Genomic DNA, 25,609 nt, shown 5'->3' on the forward strand with positions numbered 1-25,609 from the left:
GGTCCTGGCTTTGATTCAAGCTGGTAGTGCATGACATACTGTATAGGTTCATTGGCATCAGTAAGCTGTTCTCCTTACATTTTGTGTGTGCCCTGTGATGGACTGGCATCCTGATCAGAGTGTGTCCTGCCTTGTGCCCACTATCTGCTGGGTTAGGCACCAGCTCATCCTGATCCTGTATTGTATTAAATAGGAAGTACATTATAATTTAGTCCATGGTACAGATCAGTGTAATAAACAGGTATTTCTGTTCATTGTTTCCTGAACAGGGAAGTCGTTTTCATTTTACACTTCACTTAAATAAGATTAAACCAGTACAATTTACTATTGTCTTTTTCTCCACTGGCGTGTCTGCTTCTTCAACTTTGTCGTGGTTTTGAAATAAAAGAATTGTGATTCCTTAAAGCTGGGCTGTTAGTTTTAGTGGGTAGGTTGTAACCCCGTCACAATAACAACTGGTGCTGTGTACCTGTTACCAAAAGAGTTGACAGTTCTTCATGACCTGGCCTTTTTCTTTCGGCTTACTAGTAGCAAATCATGTATAACTTGTTTTTCTGGTGTGGTAAATTCAGTGTGGAATTTGTACAGGTGACATCACGTGGTTAAAATATCCATCAGTCTCTTGCTGTAAAAGTATGCTCGATTCTCTGAATTTTTTTTTTAAATTTTCAAACGTTTGCTAATATATTTGGGTGAATTTCGTCTTCCTTGTCAGAGAAGAAGTCCACTTTCCCAAAATTCTCTTTAATGATCACTTTCACTGTGTTATTGTCTTTTTCGTGATTCATTGTTTTTCTTTTTTATATTTTATACATTCTTCGCGTTTTTTTACGATATTCATATCTTTCCCGAATTTTTTCAAATTGCTTTTTTACTTTAGTATTAAGCTGGGATGTTTTTTCTTCTTCTAATTGGACATTCATAATCTTCAAACAATCCAATCTGCGTAGTGATAAGAATCTGTCTATAAGATGAGGGTGAGGAACATATTGTGTATATATACAGTCAGTAGCACAGAGTATTTCCAAGCTAAATGGCACTCTTGGCTTCGAGTGAATTATTTTCCCACGCACAGCTCGTTTAAAGTCGCAGAGGTGCGGAGGCGTAGGTTAGCTAGCTTTGTTGATGTTGTGTGTCAATGCTGTACCTTTTAGGTAGCTACTTCACCTGAAATAAAGACGGCGAAGTATTAATGCATGTTACATAGCTCGGGCAAGCAGTATGTTTTGCACCTCCTTTTTAGCATAGCCAAATGGTTTGCAGCGCGTATTTTCTTCTGAGCGACAGATTAAACTAGGAACAGTACAGACGGATGCCTCGAAAAATTGAAATGAAAGTAAATGAGTGCGCCGATGGATTTAGATTTTATTCCGCAAATCCCGAAGGTGAGATAACGACGCTTGGGGGGGTAATGGCAAGAAATATCCTTAACGGGGATTTCTGGTAGAAAGGGATTTGAGAAGGTAGGGATCCTATTAGAGAAGATTAGTGGGGCCTTGATAACAGCGAACAAGAGAAAGGGAATGACTGAAAAAAAATCGTGCAGAGTCTCCCAGAGTGCGGTCCGGCTGTAGTGATAGCAAGAAGCACCTCAACTCCTCTAAAATCCCACGGATCATCATGGGGGCATTCAAATGATTGCTAATTCGGGTGTACTTCTCGAAAGAGCTGTTCTTAATGGTTTTCTTAGGACCGTAGTGAAGATAAGGTAAGACCCCGCTCTCTCAACTTCAGGCACTTCACAAGAAAGCCCATATTCGGACTTCAGTACCGGTGTTTTGATAAATGAAGGTACAATAATGCAAGCGAGTGACCTGATTAAGGATTTTTGAAACGCAATTTCCATGGAGAAAGCAACTGTTCTATCAATCAGGGAAGATTACAAATAGCAACGTATGTTTGTTTAAATTATCAGTTGAGTGCTAATTAAGAAGAAAATCTTTTAATTATTATTCAGACTTTTTGTACCTGTAGCAATTCCTCTTTTGATTTGAAAATGTGATTATTTTCATGAGGATTACTGTTAGTAATATTCGAGCATTTGAATCTCAACACACTCGTCTATATGTGCAAAAATTAATTACATTTAGAAACTTTAAATTATTCAGGAATATCTATCTGTCCAGATTTCCAATAACCAAACGCATGAAACCGTTCCCCATCACTTCATGAACATTGCATGGCTTTGACCATTTTCATTTGTGTGTTTGTAATATATGTTTGAAAAGAATGGAAACTTGTTACCACTTTCAGGTCTGAAAGCTTTTCCATGAAAGTAATACTCTTAAATCGCAGCAAAAATAGAATATCCAGAAATAGTCCTGTTCCATTTTTACCTATCGAAAGCTGAAGTGTCGCGCCTTCTGTAGTCAACGGTTGCATGTTAATCACGCAAGTACCTTGAAATTGAGGCCCCTTTTAAGTATAAATATTTTAGTGAGGCAGTCAAATGCAAAGATAGTATTAATTTACATGTTGTCAGTTTGGTCAGGATAGTGCCCTCTTGTTGTGTCTTTCGGTTGGTTTGTGTGGTTTTACTCCAGCAAGCGGGGATACGCACTTGGTAATGGAAGCTGGGAAGAAAACCAGTGAGGAAACAAGAACAGAGAAGTTGGTTCACTGTGAATGTGGCAGCAACATGCCATTGGGTCCGAATACAGACCGAAAATAATTTTTTTATCTTGTCACTTTACAAACGCACCTTGTTCTGAACTTGACTTGAAAGCAATCTGGCAACAATTATCTCCTCTCCTGCTTCTCACCATCATCTAGTATGTCTCTGGGTTTGAAATACATTTAGCATGTTAGAAGCTCACTTTTTAGGGTGACATTTAAGAGCTGCACTGCTGTTTACTACAACAGTACAATTGTTAGAAACAACATCTACTGTGTAAGAACAATAATAACAAATTCTCTGCAGCTGGGTTTGTAAAAATAACCATATTTCGAAACTAGATACAAACATTTATTTCTGCTTATAATATTAAATATCTAAACCTGGTTATATACTGCATATATATTAATAAAACCGTATATATATTGTGTTAATAAAAAACGTAACTCTGATTACACAACAGGTGTGTAATTGGCTAGTTCTGAACTAGCCGTTCTCATCCATGGTGCTATCATGGACCAATGCCACACTAACCACCTCACGTTATGCCAGTAATCTGAGCCTGTGACGCCTTCGACATGCATATATCCTACTGGTAAGGGATATAAACTTTATCGGTAAGATATATATATATAGTACTGTACTTAGAATATCAGAACACTTCTATTTATGTTTCTGCATAGACATTTTTATTACCTTATCTGTAATTGAGTTATGCAGCCAGGAGAGGTCAGTTTAATCTCCACAGCATGCAAAGTATTTGCAAATCATCGAAGTGTCAGACTTTTATTCTCACTTAATAAAATTTATAATTTATAAATTTATAAGAAAATATAAAGTTAAAAGTCAACAAACAGCAGAACTTTAGTTTTGCAACGACTCAAATCCATTGTAATGTTTTTTTTTAATTCCTGGCCTTTTTGCAAGTCTATTTAATAAACATTTTACTTTACCGTGATATTTTAAACTTTAAATGGATCTATTATAGTAAATACTGTATGTGTTTATGTTCTTCAAGAAGGTCGTGAGAATTTGGCTACCAGAATATAATAACTCATTTTCTAGCACGTTTACTCTAGTTTTAGGTTTTGCTCAGTTTTGTTTTTGTTTAGAATAAGATAGATGAATTAATTCGTGAAATGAACGTTGCATTTTAAAAAGTTTGTCCCTCCAATAGGAAGCCAGACTAAACATTAGAAATCGGAAGTTTCTGATATGAAAGAAAACCGGTTCATATTTTTAAACAATGACTGATTTCCATTTATTTTCCAAAGTTGCTTACTGCTTACTTCAGCAGTTTTTCGCTGTTTCTTAAAAATTGAATCATTTTAAGAAAAGGAACCAAATTATTTTTATCCTCCTGTTTTACAGAAAGGGGAATATTGTCTTATGACAGCCAAGGCGTAGGGGTGGTTCCATTCAGTGCACGCTTGGGGAATGTAGCCATACAGAAATTCAATACTGGTGGGCTGGACTTAGCTTCTTTAAAACTTTTGCTTGCTTTCTACTTGTTAGCGGGAAGCAGCCTGAACTACAAGCGTGGAGGATCGCGTCTTTATTTTTAGTTAAGCAGATTATTAGGATTAAAGCTTCGCAGAAAGATTTATTTTGTGCACGAAAAGAAAATGAGGGTAAGTTTCAGTTGTGTGCTTTCTCTTCAGCTAAGTGCGAGCTACAGTTCTCATCATTGTGGAATTACAAGTACATAAAGTAAAAGCGTAAGAGCGTAAACGTACAAATGAAGATTGAAGGATTTCATTAAATTAAAATAGGTTTTCGCAGAAGTATAATTTCATATTAAGTGCCAGATTAATTTCTGTTGGTTGAGATTTTACCTTTACCTTTCTTTGTTTAGAAATGTGAATCCTATTTTCAGTCTCTGGTCGAAATGCGGTGCACTACGGAAGCTTTTGGCATTATCTTTAATTTTTTATTACTATGTCTCATTCAATGGTTATCATAAGCTTCAAAATTAACTTCATAGATGGTTATAAACATTTTTAAAAGCTTAGTATCTCCTACCTGATCCTGTAATTAAGCTTGCATAGGTTATGAAAACAACATTCTGAACAGGATACACATGTGCAGAACAATAACAATGACGGTAGCGATAGTGAATGAGTCAGTGATTGTTCTCTGAAAGTCTGGAAATATTGTTATGACTTTAGCGTTGTTTGTCTGCACTTATAATTAATCTTAACCAAAATCCAGTGCAAAAACACTTAATCAAGTACAATGTCTGATTTCTTATTTGTGCTCCGCATCGTCGCTTGTGCTTACCTGATACTTTTCTACGTTTTCTGAGGTCTTCGTTGTCAAATGTAGTCCAACGGCTAAATGCTTTTCACTTAAATACTGTAGGTTATTTGATCCACGGTTCACATGGACATATTAATAGTGTTCCTAACATGATTTTAACAGACTGAAAATATATCAGATTAGATCTGACATTACTGACAAAGACAACATAGAAGTTACAGATTTTTTTACGTTTTGGGGGGGGTTTACTTTGTCATGAAAAAACAAGTGGAAAGATAAAATGGCAAACATGAATGAAATGAAAAACAAATTCATAATGGAATTATCTTCACATCTTAGAGAATTCTTTGAGGATAACATAGCCCATAGCTTTTCTCTATCCATTTCATTTAATTGCTGGTGTTTGTTTAGAGCTTCTCATCCCAAAGGATCCTACAGTGCTTTGCAGGTAATATGGGAATCACTTCATTCACCTCTGAATTACAGCACCCACCTGGGTGGCATAGCCAGCACGACACAGGACTTACATCAAAGGTGGAGAGGTCAGAAGCTGTTTCACCAGCTCAGTTAAAGTGCAGATTTATGGAACCCAGATTGTGCAAAAATAAAGTTGAATTTAGCTAGGATTCTGGGGCAAACATCCCTACTCTTAAAAACAGTGCCATGGTTTCTTAAATGGCTAAGTAGGTACAATAGTAACTTTATTAGACATCTGTTGTGAGCAATAGCACCTCCTACAGCATAGTGTCTCTTATTCCCTTACTGGGCCAGTGGTTTGGAAATACTCTTCTCTGTTGTCCAGAGTTTCCTAATGGTCCACAAACACCACTTGCCAAATCCTTTGTTTTATAGTTTCTGGAAGGAGATAGTATCTTCCACAGAACAAAGGAGAAGGTTAGATATGAGCTAAAGTTTCTATGAGGAATTTTGTTCTGAGTAGACTGAAAACTGTCTTAAATCATCCCACTGGAAAAGGCCAGGAAGGAACACACTAGCCTAGTAACTGGTGTGATTTCTGATTCACATGGCTTCTCAAAACGCAGTGTTTGGAAAGTCCATCTGTCAGAAATATCCAACTGGGGACTTCCTTCCACCCAGAGAGCAGAATCTGCTGAAGTAAGCAGTGTTGGTGCAGTAACATTAAAGTGTTCCATTACTGATGATAGGACTAGTTATTCTGTTGGTTCCACCAGGTCACACCAGTTATCATCAGTGCTTATACAAATGCTATATACTGTATTGTACTTGTCTCAGGTTCATTTTGAACAGAGCAAGACTGAAACTAAAAGATGTTTTGTACCAGTAGCTACACTGCTTGCTTTGTGATCTATTTTGCTTTTGACTTGGGAGGCAAATGAATTTGATGATGCTTGAAATCATTATACTGATGGGACATTTATATGTATCATGTTCAGAAGGTTCCATTTCCCCATTTTGGAATGTGATTTCAGTGCATCACCTTAATGTGGCAATCAATACATAGAAAACTGAAGATGGACGAGTTTCCTCTAATTTCACAGTCCAGTGAGATTACAGTTACAGTTGGAGTAGTAGGGCATTGAGGACAAAAATCTAGGTTTAGTTTTTTTTTCTTTAGAGGTACTATTTTCCCCCCAAAAAATAGCACTTAAGCAATTTGGTTACAAACAAAATGCCCTGAACTGGACATTTTTGAGCATGTGAAAACTGACTTTATTTCTCTTATGCTAGTATGAGGAATCTGGTAATAGAGGGTAGAAAACTTTTAAAGTGACAAATCTTAAAATGCGAGGAGGTATAAAAATTAATGCTAGCAAGTTATGAAAAGCGGCCTGTTTAGCCAGTTTGGCCTTAGCTGGAACTGTGGTTTTCTTTTATAAAATGACGTTCTCTCATGATACAGCTTCATATGTGATGCAGTGTCATATGTCACTAGATACAGTATATACTGTATGTACAGTACTGTATACATATGTATGTATGTTGTGACTATTACTACTTGCAGACATTCCTTTTCTATGACTGGAACTATTGTTTTAACAAACATGGTTTTCATTTGTTTAACAAATATGCTGGAGTAAACAGGATTTTTGTGGGCACTTCCTTTGTATGTTTTTCTCTCATTCTGAATGCCCAATTACAAATTCACTCCAGAAGTAAGTGCTGAGGATAGAACATATTGGAGTGTCTGAAAAGCCATAAGCAGGCCAGGAAATGTTTACTCCTGTGGTGCATACAGTATATGACCAATATACTGCTTTGCTTTGGCAAATCTGTTGAGATCAGGAGGACTTTGGTCAAATGGGTGTAGCTGTTTTCTTTACTGGGCATGATTTCTCAGTAAGAGTGAGTAACACGAGTTGACACTAATCATTCCAAGCCGCTTCTCTCTCTCTAACCTGATTCATTAACAAAGCCAACTTAGAACATCCCCAGAGGCCCCACTGCCAGGATGTTATTCCACTACTTGAAACTCAAACCGGGAAAGTCTTGGACGAAAAGCATTACCAGTGCATCAGATCATTCCATGGTTAAGGAGGCTGGCCTTTTTGAGGCCCTGCGAGTGTTTACTTTCTCAGTTCTTGTCAGAGTGACTGCATGTGTGGGAAAGCTAGATGGTATTAATTATCTGCAATAACTTAAGAGCATTAAAAGACATACTGTACTCTGAGGTTTGTAAGAAGATGGCTCAGATGGCTTAGCTATTTTCATTTCTTTTTATTTATGCCTGCACTAGCAACATCAATGATCATGGGGCACTTTCATAACTTTCAACTGGAATTTAATATTTCTAAACCAAGGTCATTGGTGTTATATAAGGTACAGTATTTGATATTTTTGTTCCATAACAATGCATCGATTCTCATTGTCTGAAAAGGGTGTGCGAATGTTTCTCCTGAACTACATTTACATTATGCAAACCTTTTCTTTCCACTCAATGTGCAGTACATAATCCGAGTAAATACTCACAGCCTGTTTTGAACAAGGACATTCATATTTTCTCTCATATGGAACACACTGTAGCTAACATGAATGTGGTGGAATGTCTGCAATTTGGGAAAGGGCGTGGGATGTCATTTTGCCAGTGGTACAGAAGGTTAGTGAACTGCAAAGGCAATACTGACTGAATGCCAAAGTTAAGTACTAAGAGCTCACAGCTGTAGGGAGATAAAAACTGTACATTTTGTCAGTGCCAAAAAACTTGCAAAATGTCTGAAATGCACGTAACTGTTCTGAAACATTTTGTTCCAAGTGTTTTCAGAATGTTAACTGGTCAATCCAGAGTTCAGTTTAGTTAGCCTGTACATTGCGATTTCAGACTGGGGCGAGCTTGTTTGTTCTCACGCAAGAGGTGTCGCAATAGAATTTGACAAACCTTTTGGTTCACCAACCACTGTGCCTCACTCATTGTACAAATTAGAAAATGGAATTTATTCATAAAACTCTGTTCCATTACTATTTTTAAATATAAAATTTTAAATTATTGACTTGCCTGTAAGAGAACAAACACATCTTTGGTGAAGGTAGTAGTCTAGAACTGTAATTAAACAGACTATGATTATATTCAAAATATGAACAATGTGAAATAAATATAGTCGGTATAATGTTTGGTCTACAATTAACTGTACAACTAATGTTTGCAACAAGTATGTTTTTCTTCACCATGCTAATACAGTATCTACAGTATAAACATGGAGACAAGTTCATAGGTTTAGTATGTCAACGTGTTTTCACTATCACTCATCAGAACATACTTCCTGTTCAGAGGCGTGAATTAATGAAAACTGGTGCTTGAAATGTGAGCCGTGTGTTTTGGTTTTAGTGTGCTAACTGGTGTAGCTGGAAACTCTGAAATGGCTTCAGGAATGGGTTCAGTCACCTGACACAGAAAAAAAATTCTTATGATCTGCAGCATGACAAAATGGCTTTCCTTTAATTCACTTCTCTGTGCTAAGTGTGTTTCTTTATCAGTAGGACTTTTTCACATTTTCATGTTTTTTCACTAATGTGAAAAAAAAATACATTTTTTGTAAAACACATTCATGGCTCTCACTTCAAGCTGAGTTCTCTGGAGTGTGTGTGTAGGTGTATAAACTCTGTTTGAACAGAAACAACCATGAAAAAAGGGAATTAAAATTACAGAAGTATCATGTAATACTCAAATATCTTTGTGGCTGGGAGAAATGTTGGCATTTTGTATTTTTTGGGGATTTCCATTGGCATATACTGGAGATTCAAATGGGTTTCAACCTGTGTATGGGGAAAAATAAATGTTAGTTACTTCTGCAAAGCTGTGGTGATATCAGTTTCGTAATAATGTTCCCGATCATGTGATTTAATTAAATGCTGCTGACGTGTCTTTTGAACTGACATTGGAATTTCATATAAATAAAGAACAAAATCATAAGTGTAAATATTGTTAGCTTGTTGGTGCACTGTTTTTGTCAATGATACCTGGAAATTTCTAACCTGTGGGGACATTTCATAGTTGATTTTGTATTTTGATATAAAGGGGAAACATTTAAAATACATGCTGAATTCTCTGAAGAACACACCATATTGTATAAGTAGTGGGTTTATGTTTTTAATGCAGACTAATCCTCACACCAGTATTTCTTCATGATGGGTTTTTACCTTTGTATCTACATGACAATGACATAAAACAGTGTTAAATAGTAAATAGTATTAGGTAAGCCTAATAGCTTTGAATTAAATGCTATTAAAGATAATTAAAATTTTAAAATCAAATTAAAAATTATGATTAAAATAAGAAGACTAAAATAAGCTGTTTTCTGGTTTATTAGTAATGGCCGGTCTTTGGCTCTTGGATGTTTCAGTTTATTATTGGTATCCTTAATGGCTATTTATTTTTCCTTTATGTTCCACAGGAGACGATGCCCCAGACAGCACTCTTTCCAAGTATGCTTGGTTCAGAGTGCAGTGGACAAGTGCCAGCTGATATGAGGGAGAGGTCTGTTGATCTTATTTTCCAAGATGGGTCTCTGGTTTCTGGGTCCCTGGAGGCTCTAATTGAGCGACTGGTGCCAACCTTGGACTATTACCCTGATGTAAGTGTTTATCCCTCTGTCTTTATCATGTTGGTGTCAATGAAGGTGACATCAGAGGTCTGTAGCCGTCTGCCCCTGACTTAAAGATTGAAACTGCTGTCAGCTTTTCAGCAGTGTTATGGGTCTGTAGCTGTTGTGGGTACAAGTAGTCATCTTCCCTTATCTGAATGTGTTAAATTCTTGGTGGAGAGATTTTGAATGGCTTGCTGTTCCTCTTTCAGCTAGATTACACCAGCCTAATGGTTTTCAATCTAGATCCTTGGGTATATTCTTGGGAAAACAATGTTTAATCTGTTTTTCTTTTTAGTATTATTAAGCATTTATTTTGTTGACTTACTGTGTGCTGTATTCATGCTCAATTTATGGGACTGCAGATGGAAGAGTTAAGTACAGTACCTCTTGTTTGTTTTAGGGTGGAGGGGCAGCAATGTGTTATCCATGGTAAATTACTACCTATTACTGTACCCAGTTTTTTTCCTCATACCACTCCTGACTTTTTTTTGTGAAAGAATGTGACTAAAGTATAATGTTTATGCAAAATAAGAATTTTTTTCCCTTCTCCACCTTCTTTAGTCACCTATTTGTCAGTGACCCTGGGGTGAAAACTGATGTATTGATTTTGTTGCAGACAGTTGTATTTATTCTTAATATACCTACTATTTATTGTTAGCACTTAGAGTCTTAGTGTCACAGCAAACCACTCAACCAACTAACAGAAAAATCAGTAATTGCATTTTTGCTTACTAGACAGACAGTTTTCCTGTATAGTTACCGTTAAAGCTCAAACACCAATGTGCTTTAATGTGTGCAATGTGAAACCTCTACTGAATCATCAGAATTTGATATGTTCTTTAGCTGAATTATATCTTTGTCTGTTATGTTAAATATGACTTTGAAAACGTCAAACGTCACACCTAAACAGGTTTTGGCAGATGCTTCGGAGAGATTATTTGGAAAAAACCCCCAACAAATTAGGCCCCGTCATTCTTTTGAAGCAGTACAAATTCATTTGAAGGTTGCAGTGTGTAGGATTTGTTTAGTTCATCTTAACATTTTGACATTCTGATTTTTAGAGTCAGCCCTTGGTAATGATATACTGTATTTACAATGAATGTACTGTACATGATGTGAGGAAATGCATTTGAAAGTGAGAACAGAAGACTTGTTTGCAATGAGTTGTGGGAGTCTGGAAGAAGCTACCCAGCTACAGTATGCTGTTGAAGCTGGTACCATGGTGTATTTCAAGAAACGGCTGGATGAGATCTTTGGGTCAGTTAGCTTTTAACAGAACACAGCTACTGTAAATGAGCTGCAAGGCCTCGTGTCATTTGCAGCCTTTCTAATGTCCACTTATATTCTAATGGTGTTGTACAGCCCTCTCTGCCTTCTTTATACATGTTTTTATGACATGATGACCCAGATCTCTTCATTTTATCCAGTCATTTACTATGCCTCATCACAGTAAAATAATAAAGGATTTTAGACTCCACAGGATTCTCAGACCCAGTTAAGACTGCCTTCTCAGTGCTGCAGGGCTCTATGTACAGTCAATTCGTTTCTTCATGGTGGAAGGCTTAAAAACCGTCTTTTCTCTCTCCAGCGGACATATATCTTTACATTCCTGCTGACCACCAGGATCTTCATTCATCCATCAGAGCTTCTGGCCAGAGTGGGTCAAATCTGCCTGAAACAGAAGCAGCAGCTGGAAATGGGCCCTGAGATGGACAAGGTGAGGCCCAGCGTGTCTCTGCAGTTTGTGCAACAAGTGTTGGTCGTATCTGTTCAGCAGATAAAAAAGCAGCCTGAAGGAAACTTGTTTTTCAATAATTAAGAAACATGTTTTCAGGGCATGTTGTTTTTATCTCCATGACTCATTCTTTTTCTTGTCATTAAAGATTTTACAATTATTGTGTTTGCATTGAGTTAAATTGATCTCATGTTTGTGAATACCGTGGTTATCAATGGCTTGTTACTAATATTAGTGCTAAAACGGTCATTTTGACAGGTCAGAGAAGTACTTGGGTTATAAAAAATTGCTTGTGGAGAATATAACTATATGTCTAGCTTACAATGATCTTAGTAATGATCTGTTATTTCCTTGTTAATCTGCCAGACATTTTTTTTGGTATGTGGATATTCAAATTCCCAAACATAGAGAAACCTGCTTTGCATCTTCTCCTGCAACAGCTCTGCCTTTTCCCTTGAAAATTTGCAACTGTTTTCCTGACCAGTTGCCAGCAGTTAAACATATGATGAGAGATTTTATGGCACATACTGTATAATTCTGACAAACGGAGCTCATAAGCAGAGGAGCCAATATGAACTGGCCGAGTAGCACAGGGTGAGGTCACTCCTCGAGCTAAACTGCACTTCTTGCTGACGTCAGACACCTCAGTAGAAGCCATTTCTGAAACCCAAATGAAAAACATATGCTGTTTTGACAATATTGTAGCCATGTTTGTCACGTCTGAGGGTTCCATTGCATAACCATGCATACTTTACATTTTTAATGCACTTTTTTCCCTGGCTATTCTAGGAACCTTGCCAAAACAGTCCACATTTTTTACACAGCAAATAATAAATAACAAGGCACATCAGCAGTGGAATGAATGAGCTCTCAATAACCTATGAAAAGTAATTATTTTAGTTGTGTAAAACAATAATGTATCTAGGTTAAGAATTTTAAAAACATTAAATATAACAATAGGTAATCCTGTAATGTCATAGATATAATACAAAAGCTGTGGCTTTTAAGTGGTACAGTATTTCCAAGTTATGTAGCATTTCTTTGAAACACTGTTTTACAAGAATATTAACTGTCAGGGAAGAAACATTTGGGCAATCACAGATTAAAAACACCTGAGATGTTTCATAACTAAGTCTATTTTAATTCTGTAAAATCAATATTATTGAAGTTATTCTGTAATGCATTAATGTCATTGCTTTGCAAAATGTGCTAAAACACAAACATGTATTCGAACCGTTTTGCTGCTTAGTAACCACAGTCTGCTGCACAAAAATTAACCAGGCGCCTTCCACCAGAGATATTTCTTGGTATTTTGATGAAAGTGCGTGCAGGAGGTGTTTGATGTATGTGTCGATGTTTTAACACTTTTAGTGTTTAGACTTCCGCAGGATATATAGAAGGTACAAATGCAGACATTTCTTAAAATGCACTCGTTCAACAGATGGTCTTGGCTGTCAGAATAGCCTTGGTGTATAATTAAACAGAACTAAAACTATTTTGTGAATGTAGATACCATCATTCCAGAGGTATTCAGTGTTCTAGGGGTTTCAGGAGGTCTGAAGTTCATGTAGCTATTATACTAAAACATGATACCTGTAATCACACCTGTGATTTATCTACATCTGCTGTTTGTAAAGCTTTGACTGTACTTTTCATGATCTGTTTTGTTGTGCGTAACCATAATTTCTCACAAGTGTGGCACTGCTCTCTCGTTCTGTTGCTAGGATACTAAACATCCATTCTTTACTCCAGTGAAATGCATAGTGTCTTGGCACCGTCTTGCACCCACTAGCAAAATAATCCCAACAGTTTGTTAATTTGTTAGATCAGGGTCCCCATAATCATAGCTCAGAAGTTGTGGTCCAGCAGGTATTGTACTTCTTTAAGTCATGAACAATTTGAGACCTGCAGAGAAGGGGTGGATTGGAATAAAGAAGCCTTATTTAGCCCAGTAAGACATTGTTGTTAGCTTTCAATTGGTGGACAATATCAACTTGAGAGACATAGCAAGCTTACTGATTGCTGCTTTTGAAGACTTATGTTCTGGGACCTGTGTGTAACCCATGTGAGTGAGGTGTGTAAATTAAAAAGTGATACCATATTGATATCATGGAAGGTTTCATTAATCCAGCCTGCTGCTCGATTAATGAACCTCTGCCCATAGGTGAATGGCTGTTTTCTGAACACACAGCTCTTCTGATGCAAATTAAGTACAATATTTAGTAATGAAGAGTTTTTAAATGAACCACCAAGCAAGCCTCCAAGCAGAGTTAAGTGTTTTAACTCTGAAACTGAAAGCTGAAACAGAGCACTAAACCTGGCTTGTTTTTTTTTTCAGGTGAAGTTGAAACTATTTTCAGCCAAAATTGTCCAGCTCCTCCGAGAATGGACTGAAACCTTTCCGTGTGACTTTGAGGACAGAGTGGCTAGGAAAGAACTGAAAGATATTGTGTGGAAGATCTGCCACTGTGATGAGGTAAGGAAGAATTGTACTGTCGTAGAACAGTGTGAGCTATACTCTCCTTTACATTCAAGTGATAAATCTTGGTAACAGTGGGCATATTTTGTAGCAAAATTCTGAAGTCCTCGCAGACAATCAGGGTGCTTCCACCTCATATTTTAACGTGGTTAGAGTTTACAGTATTAAATGCAGAATTAAACTTGTTTGCGGTGTGTAGTTCAAGGTAGCGTGTGATGCTATCACTACAACAAGCTGATTTTTGTTTATGGCAACAGTTAACCATTTAGGGAAGTGAGCTACACGCAATCACTGACTATTGCATACTGTATATAGCCAGTGTTATGTAATCGATAGTAAGAACACAAGATCAGCATTTGTTTTGTTTTTTTACATTTTGGGCTCACGCTTCCATACAGCAGTTCAAATAATTGCGCTAATTATTTGTAGTCAAGATAATAAACAATAATTATTGACGCTAGTTCTTCGTACGCTAAGTACCAATAAGGCCTGAGGCCAGTGTATTCAGAACCTCCTTTTCTTTCAAATTGAGATATCTCTTTTTGCTTGTACTTCCAGCTGGACATTTGTACATTTTCTTTTCCACTTTAACAGTTTGGAGTACGCCAAGAAGAGTATATTATGTGGGAAATGTTTTATGATTTCTTTTAGTCACCTGCCTTCTTTCATTCTTTAAATTGTCTGCAGTTGCAAAAATATATAGCCAAATATTTATATAGTAAGTATGTGTAAGTTTGACAGTTATTATTGTAAGTGCAAATGTAAAACTAAGAATTTTTAAGTTACTGTATTTCCTAATGACTTATACCTTTAATGTGAAGGGCACTGAAATGGAAGGGTGTGCAAACTTTTTCATATGACCAAGGTATTTTTTCATCCAAAAATATAAATGTGCAATCGTTTATTCAAGTATTGTAGTATATTCGAAAGCTCACCTGCAGCACTATATGATGTATTAGAAGTCTGCCTTTTATTTTGATTCTTAACTTGTTAGAGGAGAATGACTGATGGGAAACACTGAAAGGACACGTCAAACAGGAGCTCTACGGGCATACTTTAAAGATGTTGTGTGTGCTGTGAAATTACAAAACTGTCAAAAATGCACTTTTATCAAGGAGAAATGTAATTAAAAATGCACAACAGCATTCTGTGATCGGCTTCTTTGCATAGCTTCAAGCTGAAGTTTGAAATGTTCACTTTGAGTCCCATTTAGCTGTATTTCAGCACTTAACAGGTCTGGACTTGTAAATGTGACACCTGATATGTGGTCTTCTGTAGTTATTTACCTACTGTATAGAATAACCCTGCAAATGTGGTGTGTTCTGTTTTTTTTTTCAGGGGAATTCCACCATTAAGAAGAGCTTGAATCACATGATGGAGAGTCTGGATGAGGCCCTGTCCACCCGTGACCAACACAAGGAAGTGCGGGGCAAGATCACTCCAGGCCTCTCGGAGAAGGGCACGCTTCTCAAGGTCAAGTCCCAGTCGACCCACAAGGACATCCTCAGTGTGTGCAGCGACGCCCTGGTCTTCGCCCAGCAGCTCACTCACATTGAGCTGGTGAGTGACGGCGTGAGAAACGCCTTATCCTTTTCCTGTGGCAGTGCTCTCGGGCTGTAGGAAGATGCCTGCAGTTTCACTTCTAGCACAAAAGCTTCATTCCCACCCTAACTGATGAGATCTGGATGACCTGATGTTTCCAAAGTACAAGGAATAGTACCCCACCCTTGCTTAGAACTGCGTAATAAAAGTACAGCTGTTATCTGACCACCGTTAGCTACCGTGTGCACTTTTAAAACAACAAAAGACCGTCTTTTTTAACATTGTTTTAAGAACTTTCACTGCCATTCTATCTACATTATTTGTAGATTTAAGGTTGTATCCTTAATTAGTCTTATACCTATCTCCAGACAGCTGACTTGTGACTTAATCTTAATTTAAAGACAACATAATCTAGAATTTATCTCCTTTAACAAATTACAGTATACTGCTGTTTAATATGTGTATAAAAATAAATGCTTTGCATAACAGGAAAAGTGGTCTTTTTTAAATGTAGTTTTTATTGTAATATAATAGTTTTAATAAGGCTTTATTGATTAATGCTTTGAACAACTTTTTGTCCAGACAAAAGAGAATCAATAGAGCAAATCAGTCTTTAATGAGCTAAGAAGCAGGAAATTTCTTTCTTCTCTAGTGCACTCGAATATGTTGAAAGTACTAGCAAATGCTAACAATAATTTTCTCATAGGAAAAAATACGGAATATTCAACCTGAGGATGTAATACATCTGTGCATTCAAACAGGAAACATACCAAATCACAAGGTAAACCACAGCTCCATTGCAGTTTTATGGATAAATTGAACCTTTATGACTTTCTCTTGAAATTGCTTGCCTTGATAAATGGATTTCTTTAAGTAAGTGACCAGGATTCTGCAGAGAAAGATGAAATTCAAACTTGCTCTGTGAGGCAGTGTGTAGTTTTGAAAATCCAGTCCTTTTCCATCTTCCAAATCTATTAATCTAATCAATTAATGCATGCCAGTGGCAGAAACATTTTAAATAAAAAATGTAATTAAAATAATTGAGATAGGGTAGTAACTTCTTTTTGTAGAAAGATCTTTTTTATTCTAAACCATAGCTTAATCACCATTATATAATACATTTGTGTTCTTTGTGGTTCCAAGCTGTAGGTGAAATACAAAATCATGCTAAACCTCTCTGAGGTTACCTTAACTTCCCTTTTCAAATGGTTTGTTTGCTAAATATGCTAAACTCTTTATTTAAAAACTATATTTCTCCTACCACAATCTCTTCAGAATATACAATGCATTTGATTTAACAAATTATTTAATAAACTATTTTCTATTTGTACTGCAGAAGTAAATGCTACAAATGATTGCTAGAAACTCAAAACTTATTTTCTTCTGGTTTTCAGTGCTGTGATAGCAAGAAGACCCAGAATGTGGAAGCTTATGAAAACTGGTTTAATCAGCTCAGCACACTCGTGGCTACAGAAATTTGTCGGGTGAGTAAAAGAGAATGCCAGTACACGTGAAGTAATTTATTCATACAGCTATCTGTGATTTGGATGCAAGTTTAGCCACTCTTCCCTTCATAACTATTCCTTTAGCCTGTTAGAAAATGAAATCTAACTATTTTAAGATTTTAAAATACCTTTTGTGCATGCTCTTGTGCAACTCATTTGGTGTGAAATTTTTATTTAACACTCATTTATCAGACTACAGGAGCTGTATGCATTACAAACCATTCTTCAAGAAACAGCTGTTATATTTGCAAGGCTGTGAAGAGGGAGGCTGTTTTAGTGAGATTCTTATATAATAGCTCACTGGAGCCCAGAAGAGTGGGCTACAGGAACATCTTGTGCTTTCAATTTCTCTGCCTGGAACAAGATATAGCTTAGCTTTCAAGATGTTTGCTTATACTGTAGATGCAGAATCTAGGTAAAGTTTTTCAGTGGCCACTTAAACTCTACTTTGTCTTGCATGTAAAGTATGAAAATTGTTCTCTACTATGTTTTACGTGATTATCTGTAGTTTGTTTTTGCAAGGTTTTACATATCTTAAAAGAGAGAGGCCATTTCACATACCATTACTTTTGGATTGTTTTAACCTTTGACCTTATAACAATATCCTTGTCCCACAGGTTGTTAAAAAGAAGCAGAGGACTCGAATTGTGGAATTTTTCATTGATGTGGCAAGAGAGTGCTTTAACATTGGCAACTTTAACTCCCTTATGGCTATCATCTGTAAGTAAAACTTTAAATTTCTAATGGTTTTGTCCACTCTGACATGTCAAATGTGACTACTAACCCTAATGAAGCATTGAAGAGCACAAAAGAGGTGCCAAGTGAAAAAGAGAGTGTTACTTACTAAGTTAAACTTAATTTGACTCAGCCATATATCTGCAAAATGTGTTATACATTCGTGTTTGTGAAATGAGGCAAACTAAAGGGGCACTTTAGATTTTATTTCAGTGGAACTCAGAACACTGAATTTAGTAGTCATTGCACAAGCTCGCTGTGAGAAAAGTGACAGTGAGACTTTGAACTCACAGCTTTAATATTCTGTCTCCTCTTACTTGTGTGTGGGATTTAGCTGTAGAGTGAATATGAGAACAGGGTCTTAATTTGGGGAAAAAAAGGTGATGAAAAAATTTGTATATCAAAGGAAAGTCTATTTTGCGTATGCTGAAAAATGTACTTTATTTTTCAAACAGTTTTTTTTACATCAGTCATAAATGTGTCTTTCTGTTTTTCAGCTGGGATGAACCTTAGTCCAGTCGCACGCTTAAAGAAAACATGGTCCAAAGTGAAAACAGCCAAGTTTGACATTTTGGAGGTAAAATTTGTTCACTATAATATTTTCTGCAGTGTTATACAAGACTATACAATGAATGTTATATGAAGGGGTACAATGGTTTCCAGATATTAAATGGAAGTACCCATTTCAGCAGTGATTCTCAGAAAAAAAAGTGTTGGGTCATTAAATGGCTTTTAAATAGATTGTAACTTTGAAGCTTGGCAAATGTCAGTTTTCAGAAATGTTGCTGGACATTTTTAAGGCTGACAAATTTTAACACTACTTATTTTCTTGCAGCACTACATGGATCCTTCCAGCAATTTTTGTAATTACCGTACAGCCCTACAGGGGGCAGCACAGCGCTCCAGGACAGCTCTCACTAACTGTGAGAAGATTGTAATTCCAGTCTACAGCCTGTTTGTCAAAGACATCTACTTCCTGAATAAGATGCACTCTGACACATTGCCCAATGGACATATTAACTTCAAGGTGAGTGTTGAATGATGGGAATTCAACAGAAATTACATTATTGTTTGCTAGAAATCATTTGGAACCCATTTGAAAAGCATGAAAGAAATAAGCCACCTTCTGTAAAATTAATAAAAGACAAGATATTTCAGTTCGTTTTCCAGAAACTTTACTTTGAGCATTTTCAGCCACTATTTTTTATGTTATGGTTTTGTGTATAATTAAGAAAAATATGTATACAGTTCCTAAAGTACGTTCTGGGAAATAACAGTTTATGAACAGTGATGTCTTTTTTTTGTGTCAAAAATCTGACAAGCTTCAGAGTTCATCTCCAATAGAGCTGAAACAACTCTCACTCATTCTGTCTCAGATATACTTGCCCTGTCTCCATATACACATGTGCTGAGGATGTTGTCCTTTACATTCTTAAAACATTTCAGAATGTACTGTAATTTTCTGTACTTGCCTTGCTGCTGAAACCAGTGTGTAAGTGTTACAGACAGGGGAATAAAGGCACAACAGTCCTCAAAACTCATTCATCGGAGGCTTTCTAATTTAGGCTTCTTTCCTAATTGTCCCCCTCTGGTCTTTTTGCTCCACAGAAATATTGGGAGATCTCACGACAAATCAGTGACTTCATGATATGGAGGGCTGTGGAGTGCCCATTTGAGATCAGCAAGAGAATACAGAACTATCTTCTTACTGCACCCATTTACACAGAGGAAGGTAGAGAAAACCTTTTTGTTGTTAAATCAAGACCTAGTCACCTTGCAATAGAGTCCTTAAGGTAGTTTTGGTAGACAGCATTACAGATATGAATACTTTCTGTGCATGCTGAAAAATAGCAACATTGGTTTAAACAACTTATAGTTTTATGTAAACCATTAAGACTGCCCATAAGACTTTATCCTGTAGAGCCTTAAATGTTTTTTAAATAGTTTTTATCAATTATCATGCAGAAACAGTGACTTTTTATCTGTGCCATAGACTCATTTGTGCTAAATATAATTTAAAAAGCACATAAAATGACTCTAGAAGGATAGAAAATTATTCCTTAGGTTATCCTAAAAATAATATATAAGCAGATTTTTAGTTCCTTAGCATTTTTTAGTTGTTCTGTAAGGGATTACTGCTAAACAAATTGTCCTTCAGTCAAACCTTTGCTTAGGAGCAAATGTTGTGAAATGATTCAATATTTTACCAGGTAATAATCAAATATTGTTTTTCCTTGCTCAGTTGCAGGTCTTGAATTAGTACCAAGTATTTGAGATATACTCTGAACTTCGTACACTTGCATAATTTGTTGTCCTGCACTGTTGAAGTACTGGTATTTTCAGTAGTTGTCAGTGATTGAAAATTAGTAGACAGTACATATTGGTGTAATTCAAATGAAAACAATTCTTTTTATACAGTCTTGAGCAGAATTTGCCGTAGTTTTCTTTTTGTGATTTAATGAGTATTTAAATTCTTGCTTTCCATTTTTTATTACTTCAGCTGTATTTGAACTCTGTGGGTTTCTTATTTATTTCAGCTCTCTATATTGCCTCATTTGAGAGTGAAGGACCAGAAAATCACAGGGAAAAGGATAGCTTGAAAACCCTCAGGTAGGAGACCTTAAATCTTGAATAAAATCAGAATTGGCTATATTTTCCATGCAGAAAATGCCTGCCACTGGTTATGTACTTATTCATTTTGTCCTTCATGTTAGCTCTGATTACTGTAGCATAGAATATGCTTGAAGCAACCAAGTGTCTCATGTTTGTTTACATGATTTCATATAATAATGATAAGAGGATCAGGTGTGTAATTTTGTGCATTTCCAGTATTTTTTGTTCCTTTTGTTTCTCATGCTCCCCGTCAAGAAAATGATTGTCTCACAGTACTTTAAGTGAAAAACATAACCTTTAACTAGAGAAACAAAGATGTAACTATGCTACCAGTTGGGGATAAAATTAACATTGACATTTAAGACTGTTTAAAATGACCTTTAACTTTAAAAAAAGTTGCAGAAGAAAACATTTACATTAACGTTTAGACTATGCAACAGTGTCTTAGAAACTGATTGTTCCCTATTTTTTCTTTGTCCTGTAGTGCAGTTTTCTTTTAGCTACCCTGTTTAGTAAAAATTATATAAACATAATGTATGTACTGTAGATACTGTAACATGCAGTTATTTTGATGTTTCTCTGAGGACCTCCAGATAAGAAAATAGCTGTGAAATGTCTCCATCTCTAATCATAAAATTAAAATATGTTCAGTTGTTAAATTTTTACAGTCTTGCAACTGATATATGGATGGAAGTAAGATTGAATCGTTATTCTTAGATTTCATAGGTTTCCTGTGCAAAGTTGCTAGGCAACAATTCAAACTCCCCTACATACTTTTCAGATATACTGTATAACTAAAAAGAGGAAAACCAATCAAACAGCCTTGCTATAAAACCTGGTGTGGGTGAGCACCTTTTATCTGCTTTACTTGAAACCTAGCATCTGGGATGTATTACATATTTACCAGCAACAGAAAACATCAGATTAATTTGATTACGTGTCGTAAAAGCTAATGCATCCCTGTTTTGTTTTTTAATGTTTTTTTTTCTGGCAGAACTATAATTCAACTGCAAATGATGAAAACAAATTTGTTTGCACTGCTAAACCTTTCAGTTTCAGTACCCAGAGGCTGTTTGTGTTTATGTGGTTTCACAGAACCACTTAGAAGCTCCCGAGTTCCTCTTGGTCCAGCATCCCTCTTTAATCTTCAGAGCCTGTTGCTGACAGTTCGTTTAAATTCTATGGGTTTCTAAATTTACTTGTGGAAAAAAAATCAAACTTATGTCACTAATGTACGGTGTTTTCTTCCATGGTAATGCGCAGTTTATTCTCAACGAGAATATTTTATTGGTTTTGTAGAAAATTAAAATGATTCACCAAGAGGGAATAGAACATTTTGTAGAAGTACTAAATTCTTTTCTCTTTTTTATTCTTTATTTTTCAGAGCAATGTTGAACAGGGCCTGAGCGCAGAAGAAACATTCAGTTTTGCAGTAAATTATTTTGTATGCAGCAATGGAATTTTCATCTCACTGGTTGGGATTTTTTTTGTATATTGTGAAATTTGTATATATTTTTGCTTGGCCAGAGAAAAGCTCTTATACCAGAGGATTGCTCTGTTTAAACGTGCAAGGGGCAGGGCCCTGTTCATGAAGACAGAGGCAGTTTTGCACTTGGCTTGCGAGGGAGGTGTCTCATTCCTACAGTAGTACCAAATCTCTACCTATGTTTAGAGAAAGAAATCCTTTAAACAGTTTTAATGTGGTTAAGCTGTTTTAATGTTCTCAGATACTGATTTATTTACGGTTTTATATTCCTTTGTTAAAAGGTGAGCAGATCTGCCTTTCATTGCTTTGGTTTCTTTCAAGTCTCCTCAGTCAAGACACTTCTGTTTTTCTCTAAAGATATTTTTTTTGGGATACCTTTACCACAATGCAATAACAATGTCATCTAATGAAGTATTATGTAATGCTCTGAATTTAAAATACTCAGTTGTCCAGTACAAATAAAAACAAAAATAAATTAAGAAATAATGTACCTTGTATACACAAGCACATTTTCCCATCAAATTTATACAATGCTGTTGAACTGATATCCCTGAAAATCATTGGCTGATTTTAAGTGAAAATTCCATATCTTCAGCTGTGAGAGATCCCAGGGGACATTTAGCTACTGTATGATGGAAACAAATGGTTCCCTGAGCTGAAGTATAACCATCGCAATTTTCAATCAAATCTCATGGTATCTTACAAAATTGGTTATAATGCAATTAGTTAATTGGTTTACATAAAATGATGGTTACAGTCTTCTGTAGTTATGGCTCATTTAAGTTTTTATTTTGCGACCAATGTTATTAGTTTCAAAGCAGCAAAAAACACAAATGAACGGAAGCTGTCCAGCAACTGAAGGGGTTGCGATGCTTACGTTTCATGTTCGCTATTACTACAGTACATGTGTTTACATGATTACATGCAACATTAAACAGGAAAATGTTACTTTAAAAATGAGTACTTGTTCTTGACCATTGAATATCTATATTGTACTTTCACCAAGTGGTATCATAAATTGCTGAGCTAGTCCAGGAAGTGTTTGGTTACCTGAGCAATACAGTATTTTTGCCTCATTGCAAGAAGTGTGCTGTTGATGGATTTCTCATTTACTAGTTACTACCAGCTTATATATTTGTTCCCATTCTGCTAATACCTTTCCCAGATATAAGCAAGCAGCTAGCCCTGCAGAAGTCTGTAAATGGAACAATTTTAAACAAGCACATGACTGGACAACAATACCCCAGTTGTTTACAGGTTGTTTCTTGTTTCTAAGCCACTCAGAGCTTTGGTGACATTACCAAGTGATTGAGATTACAAGTGATTTCTCATAATTGAGTGTCCACTGGATTTTATTGCTCTGGTTTCTGAAAGTTTCTAAATATGCCATTTTTTTCTCAGTGAAGTGAGCGGCAAACACCATAATACCATGTGTTTGTCTTAGAATTGGTCAGTTCTGTACCCAAGATATATGTACAAGTAGCAGGGGAGCTTTTGATAACATAGTTTGTCAATTAAAGGAGCCTGGGAAACTATACAGGTGTGACTGATTTCTCAAGAATACGTCCGTGATTGCTTGTCCACTGAAGTCATTTACACTGAGGAGATTCTGCATGTGCACGAGTACAATGACTCCAATAAACTGCAGAAACATTCTTTTTTTTTAAGGTTTGCTAATTGTTTTTTTCTTTTCACACTAATTTAAAGAAAATCTTGCTGTGTGACATTTAATGGTTCAATGGAGGAAGTGAGCACTGGAAAACAGGGTCAACAATCCACAATAGAAAGAAACCAATACTTACCAGAAAAATCACCTTTCTTACACTATTCAAAGATTTAGGTAAAATGGGGACACCAATTAATGTAAAAATTGACATTGCCTGTCTTGCTTGTATCTTCTTTTGTATCTGTAGTATGTTTTTTTTTACTGAAATACTTCAATATTATAATGTAGGACCACATAGAAAGTAGGTAAATACAGTATTTAATAATTTGAACATTCTATAAAAACTAAGATATTACATTTAAAATAGCAGAATTTTAGGTCTGTGCAGGTTAATGAGCTATTTTTATAAATGAGCAAAAATGATATCATCATAATTGGCCTAAATGATTATGCTAGTTATTTTAAGGCAAATATTTTTTATAAACACCCTTTAAAGCAGTGAATGATGACTCCCAGAACTAGGGAAACACGAGATTAAGGTTAAAAATATTTTTTCTCACTGGACAGATTAATGTCCTACAAATGTAAATATACTGTCGGTGGAGAGTTAGTCTACATCAACAGACTTTCACTATTTTGCAGTATTATAGCATTGGACTTAACCCTAAAATTAAGTGAAATGACTTGAAAACTCATTTTTCTTCTTCACTCTTTGGATGTGCTTTGATGATCACCAACCCTTTGCTTTGGGCTGTTTTGTAATGCTCAAAATTTTGCTGGCTGTTCATGTTCTTCTTCTAACTGGAATCTCAAGTGTTTTTGTGCAAAGTATCCCTGCTCAGGGATACACAAGGAAGTCAAAAACGCAGATTCAGTATCCCTCCAGACACAAACATGCATTTCATGCATTCAGGTAATACATCATTATGAAAGAGCCGATATTGTCATTAATGCATTGTCAGCAAAGGGGAATTTGAATACAAACCAGACAAAGTTACAGTAAAAAGTTTAAAGTGGTCACAAATCAAATCTCTGTCCAAAATTACAAGGTCAATATAACCTAATCTGCACAGAGGGGCAGGGTCCTTTTCAGGTACACCTCTCTGCCATTCATTTTCAGGAACCACAGTATTATGGAGAGCCTATCCCGGTAGCCACAAAACAGAACTCACTCACTAAACTAATAAAGCATATCTGCACAGCAAAGAGTAGTTGAAGAACTTGCAGCTCCACAAAGACCTAGACAGTTTCAAATCCAGAACTGGAATGAGAGCCACTGGACCACAATGCCACCCAGACATGGCTTGTTTTAATCTGAATTTATACAGTATGTAGTCGTCTCAAGTCTAATATCCTTCCCATGTTTTCCATCTTAGAATTGCACCACAAGGTGACTGTTTCTTTTCTGGGGCATCCTAACATCTCTATGTGTTATGATCCATGAAGGTAGTATTTAGTCTTGATAGAAAAACTCATCATAAAATTAATTGATCGTTCTTTCTGTAATATAACCCAGAACCATGCTTCAAACGATTTGTACAGAATTATTAATATTCATCATTTAACACCGATATAGCTGGTGGGTCTAACAACCTAACTCTCCTTTGTGAGGATGAGGATTAAAACACTTGAAAATTACATCAAATTGAAAAAAAGATTAGTGCCGTTAAGTGACCTACATTATATGTATTTTTCCTAAATTAGTTTTAAGTAGTCTTGCAGCCTTTATTGCAGCACATTCACCATTCTGTCTGAAAAAACATTCTTTGGTCTAGGAACAAGCAATAGGTTTATTCCATGCTGAAAAGAGAAGAAAGAAACAACATTTCGGCTGTGGAGCCTTCTTGGGGCGTGAGCTTTGGTCTAGTTCATTGTGTAATTTGTAAAATTTTTTAACAATTTTCTTTTCCATGGT

At 36.1% G+C, this 25,609-nt stretch overlaps 1 protein-coding gene across 4 annotated transcripts; it reads left to right on the forward strand.

Moving 5' to 3' along the window:
- Window positions 1–1,026: 1,026 nt before the first annotated feature.
- On the forward strand, window positions 1,027–23,682 carry LOC148834969 (ras-GEF domain-containing family member 1A-like). Of its 4 annotated transcripts, none has more exons than XM_088915894.1 (13): window positions 1,027–1,385; window positions 9,742–9,921; window positions 11,522–11,650; window positions 14,007–14,144; window positions 15,486–15,707; window positions 16,396–16,470; window positions 17,084–17,173; window positions 17,812–17,914; window positions 18,427–18,506; window positions 18,765–18,956; window positions 19,538–19,661; window positions 20,467–20,539; window positions 21,927–23,682. In XM_088915894.1, the coding sequence occupies exons 1-13, from the start codon at window positions 1,341–1,343 to the stop codon at window positions 21,946–21,948; spliced, it is 1,473 nt and encodes a 490-aa protein (XP_088772020.1). In that variant the 5' UTR covers window positions 1,027–1,340; the 3' UTR covers window positions 21,949–23,682. The 4 variants fall into 4 exon arrangements, with proteins under 4 accessions (XP_088772020.1, XP_088772022.1, XP_088772021.1 ...); XM_088915896.1 differs by lacking the exon at window positions 1,027–1,385 and adding an exon at window positions 1,458–1,708; XM_088915895.1 differs by lacking the exon at window positions 1,027–1,385 and adding an exon at window positions 4,120–4,245.
- The last annotated feature ends 1,927 nt before the right edge of the window (window positions 23,683–25,609 follow it).

This window comes from Atractosteus spatula, chromosome 5 (genome assembly GCF_055471065.1).
Source record: "Atractosteus spatula isolate fAtrSpa1 chromosome 5, fAtrSpa1.hap1, whole genome shotgun sequence".
NCBI classification, from domain to species: domain Eukaryota; kingdom Metazoa; phylum Chordata; class Actinopteri; order Semionotiformes; family Lepisosteidae; genus Atractosteus; species Atractosteus spatula.

Coding starts and splice junctions, on each gene's coding strand:
- LOC148834969 (XM_088915893.1), top strand. CDS start 7,577: ATGCCTGCACTAGCAACATCAATGATCATGGGGCACTTTCATAACTTT. Junction 7,673..9,741: donor GGTCATTGGTGTTATATAAG/GTACAGTATTTG, acceptor TATGTTCCACAG/GAGACGATGCCCCAGACAGC. Junction 16,471..17,083: donor GAAACATACCAAATCACAAG/GTAAACCACAGC, acceptor TCTGGTTTTCAG/TGCTGTGATAGCAAGAAGAC.